Here is a 10602-nt window from a genome sequence, read left to right as displayed (position 1 = left end):
ATTGTAACTGAAGCCATGTGGATGGTATTGAGAAATTTGGGGTTTCTTAGAGAAGGAGTTCGGGTTTGATGCCATGATTAAAAATATCACAATTAATTAAAATAAAAAATTAATAATTAATAACAACAATAATAATAATAATATCAATAATAGTAGTACAAGTAATAATAACATTATAATAATAAAAAAAATAATAATAACAATGATAATAACAATAACAATAATAACAGTAATAATAATAACAAAATAATAACAATAACAATATTGAATAAAAAAATAACAATAACAATGATAAATTAAAATAAAGATGAATTAGATCTTACAACCAAGCTTTGATTGCTTTCCACTGAATAATTTTATGAACTTTTAATTTTTTTTTTTTTAAAGAATTTCGATAATTGAGATTTGAGAGAGTTAGAGAATTAAAGATTATAAAAGATTAAATAATAAGAGATTGAGAGAATTGAGAATAGATGAGTTGATGAATTGTAAAAAGAAAAGGATGATGAGTTGATGTATTTATAGAGAGAATTAGAGAAAGTAACCGTTAGAAGCAAAAACTAACAAGCAAATTGCAAAAACTAGCCGGTAAATTAGAGCTGTAGGGAAATATGGCTGTTGCTCGTGCTGTGCCGGGCCAAAATTTCGTGCCACTCGCGGGCTCGTGCCATATCGGGCCGCTAGCGTGCCGCTGATTTCTGACTCTCGATCCACCGAGATGAGTCGTGAATTGTGACATCCAAAAACTAAATACTCCGTAAATTAGAGGCGTTAGTGCGCTACAAAAAATGGGCTATCAGGCCCAAATAAAAAAAAATAAATAAAAAAATAAAAACAGAATTCTGGAGTTGTCTTATCCCACCTCTTCAAGGCAAAACAATGGCGGTCCGCCCTCTTCCCTGGGCTATTAATGGCGGAAGACCGGCTAAAATTAATGCTCGAATGACAACTCCTGCTATTCCAAGAGCAAAATTGATCCAATTTAAGAAATGGGTATCTGAAGTTGGGTCCAAATCTCTGAAACTTGCTCTTTCTAGCTCTCTTGCTCTTGCACTCTCTTTTAATGGTAATTGCTAAGTCTCCTCTTATTTTAATTGTTTTAGCTGTTCTTCAACTTTTTTGTGTTGGTTGATGATTTATTGGATAAGAACATCAGCTTGAAGTCTTGAACTTACGAATGAAATAAAAATGCTTATTTTTGATATGTTTTAATTTGCATTGTTAAAGCTTGTTTTTAGTCGTAAATTGAAATTAGGTAGCCTATGTAGCTTATCTGCACTTGTCTGATTTTTCCTTGAATTTATGTGAATTGAACTTATCAATCTTTATTTGAACTTAGTTCGAATAAGTGAAAATCCGGTGAATAAACAAGGCCTCGTATAAGCTATGTTACTTGAAACTCTATGGTATCCAACAAATTTTTTCACATACTCAGACTTGGACACTCAGGTACTCCTCCAGTGGTGGACAATTGTTATCAAACATGTGTGATCAAGTGCGAGTGACATAGATTTTGGGTATGGTTTGTGTTATTGAAATATGTTGTTGTTAGTTATGCAACATAGAAGCACAATAGGTAAATGGTTTTGTAGTCTGATTTGGCGTGCCAAATTCGTAAAAGTCTGTTTGTGCTCTAATTACCTTTATAACTCGTTTGTTGGTCGTTGATATTTGACGAAAATATGTTATTAATGAGTAAAATTGCTAGAGATGTCTCATGACAATTTCTATGGTAATGCTTCTCAACATTTGACTCTGTGTTTCACTTCCTTGATTTTCAATACAAGCTCTTGGAGTGATACTGCTTATGATGGTAATGGTAGTCTATGAAGAAAAGCACATATTTGAGGCTGTGGGGGTATAATCAGGAATAGATGTGCATTAATATGGTCATTGATATAAGAATTTAATCACTATCTTTACCATCGTTTGTTACTGCCTATCGAATGGGTTGTTGAGCGGAAGCCTTCTTTAAGGCTCTAGAAAAAAATGTGCATATCTTGAGGCCGAAGCTTGAGTGAGCATGGGATTTAGTTTATTCAAAGTTATCACATATATGTCATTGGAAGCACATTTCTTCTTAGAGAACTCTACGGATGCATAACTTGATGACAATAATATACTATAATAGTTTGATCATCTCACCAGGTCCTAGCAATTTTCTGTCACCAAAACTTAACCTTAGCATTTATTTAGTGGCAACCTTGAGAATGCATACTGGATTCTTCCTTCAAAAGTAATTTTTGCCTTCATTCTTAAAGCTAACCTTATTTCATTAGAAAAGACTGTCAGGAAATTCTCAAAGTAATCTCTTAATCATAGGACATGATGAACGCATAGTTATGTATATAAAACATCATCTGCAGAAAAGGAAAGAAGAAGACAATAGGCATTTGTTGCCCATTATATACATATATATAGTGACAGGCTCCATACAACCAAAAGCATATATTTTTCATTGACATTGCATTGGAGTTTAGAAGGCGGAAACTGAAAAGCTAAATAAGGACTGGAATGGCCTGTGACCCTAACTATTACTTAACAGACCAAGCGAACACTGGACAGGCATGTAAAGGGATTCTATCACATTCTAATGCATAACAAGCTTCTACACTTTGACACTTTTGAGTATACCATATGCAGTTCCTGGCAACAAAAAAAAGGCTATCTTAATGAGCATAATATACACGATGAATACTTTATTCATTAACTCTTAAATGAGGCTAAAATTGCTGAGATGAATTTGAAATTACTTTAATAAAAGGTTGTAACGATGCACCGAGTTTCTTAGCTTTCTTGTCACTGTTGCTTCACAGAATAGCACTAATATATTAGTTTCTCCCTTCTGTTCTTCCATAAATATAGCTTTCGTATGGCTCTCCTTTTCTCCTTGTGGTCTGTGGGAAAGCTTTCATTTATTATGTACCATGGCACATAATACTTTGATGGAGTGCTCTTGAATAGTTCTGGTCAAGTTTTTTAGCAAATAATTCATTTACCTGAGTTCACCCAGTAGGTTAGGGCTCTGTTTTAATGGTTAGGCAATATTTTAAAAAAAATTTCGCTGCTTCTGAGGGATTAGGTAAACAAATTCTCTTGGATTTGACTTTCTTTTTGTATAATTTTATTTATTGACTTCCTTTTATCTGATGAAATTAATATACATATGCAAGTGATTACTTCAACAACTTCGTAGATAAAAAAAAGGTTCCTTGTCCGGGATGAAGCATTGACTTCAAATTATTATGATTATTATTATTTTTTTAATCTGTACATAACCATAAGAAGCATTTGCTTAGTGTTATGTTTAGTAAGAAGTTCATGATCTTGATGCATCTACCTAGGTAGTTCCTGAATCTTTATGTTGGACACTGTATATGTTTTACGAAAAATCTTCTATAGTAATCAGTTATGCAATCTGCTGGACACCTTTCTTTGCCTAAGCAGCTGAAATTGGATTATGTATTACTTATTGTAGGAGTTCAGTATGCTGAAGCCAAAACAGGTGTTAATAAACCTGAAATGCTCCCTAAAGAATACACTGCTGTTATTGATGTGGCTGGCTTCCTTTCTGCTGGGCAGGTATGCTATTTTCCCATTCTTATTAAGCTATATTATGCAACTGCCCGACATATTGAGCTGCTCCTCTGTGGAATATTTTCTTTATCGATTAGATACTAGCATCAGATTTATCATATGCTTTTGGTCTAACTGGTGTCCTGCAATTACCATTGTCAGAGTTCTTTGTGATTAGAGCAGATGACTTTCGGTTACAATTTACAAACCAATATAGACGATATCCAGAACACTATGTTTAGTGGAAAGACATACTTCAACTCACTTAAGTGGGACATCATCTCTTGAAGTTTCTAATCTATGCCTCCTTGTTTCCTTTAATGACACTCACTGGTTAGGGGCAGGATAAAATTAGCCAAATCCCCATGCCCGTTGGTTACTCTAGCGATACAACTTTGTTAATTCCTAGATATAGAAACACCACTAGGAAGTAGTAGAGAGAAATGATGGATGCAATAACACCATGGAAATATAGAAAACTTAAGAAGTTTTCTATATTATGTAACACTATGTAACACCTTGTTGGAAAAAAATATAGGAAGCTTCACATTTTACAATAGTATTAACTTCTCTGCATTTATGTCTTTAGTTGTAATTATACCTAAGTTAAGGATACAAATAGCCATGGATGTAATTAGTAAAACTCAAGCTCTGCATATGAAAAGTAACCAAACACTTAGTGTTCTAAGGCTACCCCTTGGTGGTGTTACAATATCCAAGGTTTGCTCTGCTACTTCCTAATGGTGATCTTTGTCCATATATTAAAAGAGTTGTATCGTCGCGGTGTGGTGATTGACTATTGTTATCCTACCTCTAGCCAGTACAGTGTCAAATTGGTTCCAAAAGGCTTCTTTTACCTTTCGACCAACCTTCATTGAAGTTCTCATGTTGACAAGACCGATGACGCCACTTCAATACTCATCTTTGTAGAACTCGGTTTAATCACCAACATACTGTCGGCCACCATACTACCCCACCGTTTTCCTTCCACTTTCCCCTCGCTTTAATTCCCCATCCAAAGAAAAAATTACCTCCGCCATAACCCCTACCACTGTACTCCATTGCGCCATCACCTTCACACCCCAAATTGCTAAGGACCCAATAATCTTACAACCTGTTTACAAGAATCTTACCCCTCATAGGTAATTTTCTCACACCTCATTTTGTCTCTTAAAACTTACATTTTTTTGTTTCTGTTTTGTTTTTTTTTTTTTTTTTTTTTTTTTTTTTTTTTTTTTTTTTTTTTTAAAATTTTATTGGAGGCTCTGATTTTCATGCCCATAACACCATGATCCCCTTATAAGAGAAATATTGTTTTAACTTAGGCCCTTTTTGGCGGCTGAGGTAGTGGTTAGTCTTTTAACCCATTATCAGGAAAAAAAAAAAAAAAGAGAATTTGACAAGGTAGTGATTTAAGTAGCGGTTAGTGTTAGAGATATCGTTTGAGTAGCTTTTATCAAACGTTAAAAAATTAGTGTTTTAAAGGTATCAGGTAACGTTTGTCAAATTTTGGTTATTTTTAAAAAAAGAAAATTAAAATTTTATCTGCTACTTTTGCCGAACACTTATAGTATCAACTGTTACTTTGATAGCCAATCTCTCCCTACTACTAATCGATAGATACTATTTATTCTGATATGCTGGCCGTTACTTGATTGCTAAAACCTACCCGCCATTGCTAGTTTTGCCGAATAAGGCATTAGCCTTATATTGGGTTTGAAAAAAATGGCAAAAAGAAAAGGTGAATAACATGTGTATAGAGAGTGTAGTTAGAGTTTTGCCGAATAAGGCATTAGCCATTTTGCTATGGAGAAAATTATTAACTACGCCCTGTTTATGACACGCTTACATACAAGAGAAATCCCAAAACTTCAAACGTCTTGCATGTTATGAAGTCACTACTAATTTATCCCATTAACAAGACGACAAACAATCGGATGGTGTAGATAATTATGTGGAATAATATTGAACTCTCGTCAAAACCATCATCCTCGACACCTAGAAAAAAAAAAATGGAATTAAAGTTGAAATTCTTGATTTTAAAGGAGGTGCTCGTTTAGTTGAGTTCATCAAATGGCACCGTTGAACGTGTCTTTGATTTAAAGGATATCCTACACGATCGCAATGTCAAGTTAGTCGCCATAAAGTTCAAGATGCCTACATCCATTTGGTGGGAAAATCTAAGTTGACAATGAGAACAAGAAGATCGTATTAAAATTTGTACATCGGATAAAATGAAGCGTGAACTTTAAGTATAAATTTTTTTCCCTAGTCACTATTGCCAAGATATGTTTCTAAATATATTGCTGAATTTGAAGACTTGTCAATAAAATGTTTTAATGGCGAGCTGAAAGAACAAATCGTTGGAAAGAATCTTGACTGACTTGGATTAAAAAATCCCTAAAGTTGTATAACTCAAACAATATTGGTTATTTAACGATATCATCAAGCTTGTTTTAAAAGTTAAAAGCCAATAAATAAAGGAGAAGACGAGATTCAAAGTTATCCTTAAGGATACTTCATGTCAACTCTAACACCACCACGAAATTCGTTGAAAATACTTCGCTGTGTTTCCAATAGTTGGCCTTAAGTATTTTAAATCGTTTTCATTGCGGCGTTAGAATTTTCATCAGTTTTCGTTGTGATGAAGTTTCCTTAGGGAAAACTTTAAAGCCATGTTCTCCTTCAAATGTTGGCTTTTAACTTTTCAAACAAGTTTGGTGACATCGTTGAATGACCAATATAGTTGGAGTTGTACAACTTTAGAGATTTTTTAATACAAGCTTGTAACGGTTTGGTCTTTCGACTCGACATTGTCACACTTTAGTGACAAGACTTCAAATTCAACAACACACTTGGAAACATATCTTGGCAATAGTGATTGGGAAAAAATTTATGCTTGAGTTCCGATGTGCAAATTTTACTACAACCTTGTTTACATTGTTGTCTTAGATTTTCCCACCTGATGAATGCATGCTTCTTGAACTTCACGGCGACAACCTTGACCTTGCGATCATGTGTGATGTCCTTAAAATCAAAGACACATTTAACCTTGTGGAGCCATTCGATGAACTCATCAAGATGAGCACCTCCTTTACATTCATGAAATTCAACTTTGACTCTAAAATCCTTTTCTTGGTGTCGAGGATGATGGGTTCGCCAGTAATTCAATGTTTCTCCACTTAAGTTACACCATCGGATTGGTGTAATGGATTGCAATCATCATCTCCACCATCCAATTGTTCATCATCTTGTTGATAAGATTGATCAGTGGTATCTTCATAATGTGCAAGATGTTTGCAGTTTTTGGATTTCTCGTTGCATGTCAGCTAATGTGGTTGTCAACAAAATATCTTTTTTTTTTCTTTTCAAATTTCCTTTTTATCACGTTTTTAATTTGATCTATTTATTAGCTAAGGTTTAGCAAATTAGTTGAGATTTTCCTAACACTCGGTGACCAAGTTAGCACGTTTCCCTCATCACGTGGGATAGTTGTGGAGGAGTGAGAAATGGGTTGTGAGTTTATTGCTTCTCTATATTTATAGAATTCATCAAACCTGAGTGTTTGACTTGCGTACATTCCATAATTATCAAGTGGAAGAGTATCACAAAGAAATATATTTGTATTCCATTAACTTAAACCAATAACACAAGTTCCAAGCTCCTAAATATTCATGAATTTCTATGTATACGAGTTAAACCAATTATCAAGTGTGTATTTGGGATGAGTTCAGCAAGGGTTTAAGGGTAAGGTACTCTGGAACTCACGAGTGGCTTGTGTTCCTTATACTCCATTTGTCTCTATTTGTTTGCCCCGTTGTATCTTTTGGGCTCAAATTTAAAAACTTTGACCATAAATCCTCACTAATCTTTAAGAAATAATGTAGTAATGTGGGATCTTGTTAGATTTGTTACAATGTCTACTATAAGAATTTTAACTCATTATTAATTTTTATATAAATTTTGTGTGTATAGAATTGAAGATATTTATGTTTTAAGACGTATCTCGAAGACCATGAAAGATAGTAGAGTTTAAATCTCGAGTGGTTCGTGGTTTTTCTTCTTGGTTGGCAAAAGAAGTTTCTACGTAAAAATCTCTCTTGCACTTCATATTCCTTATCTTTCGTGCTGCATTAACAGTGCGATAATTTCCCGTCTACAATCCCCCCCCCCCCTCTTCCCCACTTGTAGTGTTCCATCTAAATTACATAATTCAACCTAAGAACACTCAAAGTGTTTGTTTATTTTTTAATATGCAAAGCATGAGTTCTATTGATTACATCCATGGCTATTTATAAGCTTAATTTAGGCACTATTACAACTAAAGAAATACATTCAGGGAAGTTAATACTATTGTGAAGAATTCTAGATTGCTGCCGACATGGGGGCTACTAGGGGGTTCTATAGTCAAACCTTGTCATAAAAAACAGTTATTAGAAGTTAATCACATTAGGATTCTTTTGGCCCAAACAAATGCTGGAGATCTACTTCAACTGCTAACTCAGGACTTCATTAGCAAGTTTTAAGATAGGGAAGCCTGGTATTGTTTTATCTGACCTTAAGCATAGAAATGTAACATTGGTCACTGGTTAATGTAAATGGATTGGATGCCCTCGTGAATTACTGCAAAAGAGGATAAGCTATCTCTAGCATTTTGATTGTATATGTTGTAGATTATTATACAGAGCGTAAAGCATATACTGTTGGCAAACCAATACGTTTTTTCCTGGAAGAGAATATTCATACTGCAATGACAATTTTCCAGGAAAAGAGGCTTGCAGAGGAGATTGCTGACCTTGAGAAAGATACAGGATTCAAGTTGAGAATCTTGGCGCAGAATTACCCAGATACGCCTGGTAGCCACAACTTTCTTTCCTTGCTTCTTTATTTTTCCTCCCTCTTAATTATAATCTTGCTTAGAAGTCTACATTTTCTGATTTTCAGAATTTTTGGCATAATTTTTAAGAAGATTATAACCATGGTCTTCACACAGGGTTGGCTATCAAGGATTTTTGGCAAGTGGATGATAGAACAATTGTCTTTGTTGCTGATCCTACTTTTGGTAAAAATATCGTTTTTGGAACTCATCTTGAATAAATCTTGTGCTGGTACATCATATGATTAGTATGCAACTGATTGATAGGGAATATATTGAATTTCAATGTGGGAGCTCAAGTTGATCTTGACATACCACGTAGTTTCTGGAGTCGTTTGGCTGGGAAATATGGAAATATATTCTACTGGAAAGAACAGGTGAAAGTCCCTTCAATCTCAAAGCAAAACCTTTTGTTTGCCATCATTTTTCACATTTCAAGTTCAGTGACAGGTAGTTTTGGTTGTGTATGTAACGGAGATTACTTAATCATGTCGTTTTGAAAATGTCGAATTACATAGCTAGTTAGGTACTTGGGTATCTATTAGGGGTTCATTTCCAGTTGATCTATTACCCCTTACCCAACTGAATCTGCATGACTCCTTGATTGTATATGTGCTGTAGGGAGAAGATGCATCGATTGAAGCTGCCGTTAATGCTATATCTTATTGCTTAAGAGAACCTGTTGGTCCGAGTAATTGCTCAGAGGTAAGATAAATGGAACTTTCTTGGAGACCAAGGAAGAAATGCCCTGTTTTGATAGCTTAAAATAGTGATATTGTTACATAATTCTTTTGGAAGTTGGTATGCTCATTGAAGTTTCCTGTATGTTCATAGAAGTTTCCTTTCCCTGTGTAATTTCAAAATTCACATGCTACAAATCATTACAGAATATATGACTTGTAAATTTAATTTTAAACAAACATTTGTCTATTGATTATATTGAATCCCAAATTAGCAATATGCAATTTTAAAACTTAGAAGTTAATGCTTTATGCTTAAAATTGTCTAGTTTAAGACTTTGTTCTGCAATATCTTTTGTATTTCTTCTGGCCTACATACAAGATACAATATGCACCTTCCTGTTGATTGATAGAGCAAAATTGCGGAAAAAACAAGAGGGACCGAATATTTCTTCTAGGCACGTATCATAGCCACTTTCCTAATACTTTATTATCGACCCTCTATGAAACAACAATTTTAACATAATATATCTATTGGGATTAAAAAAAAAAAAAAAAAAAAAAAAAAAAAAAAAAAAAAAGAGAGAGAATTGATTTTTGGTTGTTTATCAAAATTAATCTTCAACAAGCTTGTGAACAAGTGTTTGTAAAACCAATTAAGAGAAAATAATCTAGATTAAATTCTCTCAAAAGAAGCAAGTTATATGATAATCTCTTCCATCATTCAGCAGATGTGTCACATAAACTTCTATTTATAGAGTTTTTAATGAAGAGTAGTTAATATCCAATAGATATGTCCGTTCATAAAGCAATCAGCTCAATAACTGTTGAAAATTGTTAGTTTAGAATTCTGCCCGATCAGATCGGATAATGGCACCCGGTTGGGCGCGCAAAAAACTTTTGGAAAAACATATTAAAATTGACAAACCCCTTCGCCCGGTCAGACCAGGCAAGGGTGCCCGATCGAGCGCGCGTAACATCTCAATGAAATTAGATAATCGACAATCTTTACTCGTGCTCGCCCTACAGGGCGTCCATGCCTGTCAGACAGGGCAGTCGATTTTTGCCTTGTGTTGTCACTTTTATACATCTTACTTTGTTATACCTCTAAGTATAATCATTATACTAATCCTCCTCAACTCCTAGCATAATATACACCTCATATATGAACTCATAAGCACATTTATCTATAAATGTTCCAACAATCCTCCTCCATTTATAGAATAAACGTATAATGCTTATGCCTTGCTTAATAAACAAACACTCAAACTCCCCCTTCAAAAAAAAAAAAAAAAAAAAAAAGCAAAAAACAAAACAAAACAAAAACAAACAAACAATCAAACTCGTGCATTAAGAAAATATCGTAACAATTGAATTTTCACTTATTATAATATACTTAACAATAATTCTGATCATAATGATATACTAAGCTTTGAATCGTACAACCACTTTGAATCATTGAAGATACTA

General features: G+C 34.1%; 1 protein-coding gene across 1 annotated transcript; it reads left to right on the top strand.

The window, feature by feature from the left end:
- The first annotated feature begins 429 nt into the window (after positions 1 to 429).
- LOC110734754 (thylakoid lumenal 15.0 kDa protein 2, chloroplastic-like) lies at positions 430 to 9432 on the top strand. Its single transcript, XM_021914899.1, has 6 exons — positions 430 to 1066; positions 3479 to 3582; positions 8342 to 8432; positions 8570 to 8638; positions 8720 to 8829; positions 9074 to 9432. Exons 1-6 carry the CDS (start codon positions 880 to 882, stop codon positions 9164 to 9166), a joined length of 654 nt encoding a protein of 217 aa, XP_021770591.1. The 5' UTR covers positions 430 to 879; the 3' UTR covers positions 9167 to 9432.
- The last annotated feature ends 1170 nt before the right edge of the window (positions 9433 to 10602 follow it).

The sequence above is a fragment of the Chenopodium quinoa genome, unplaced genomic scaffold, assembly GCF_001683475.1.
Source record: "Chenopodium quinoa cultivar QQ74 unplaced genomic scaffold, ASM168347v1, whole genome shotgun sequence".
NCBI lineage: Eukaryota > Viridiplantae > Streptophyta > Magnoliopsida > Caryophyllales > Amaranthaceae > Chenopodium > Chenopodium quinoa.
This window is presented reverse-complemented; position numbering and strand designations above follow the sequence as displayed.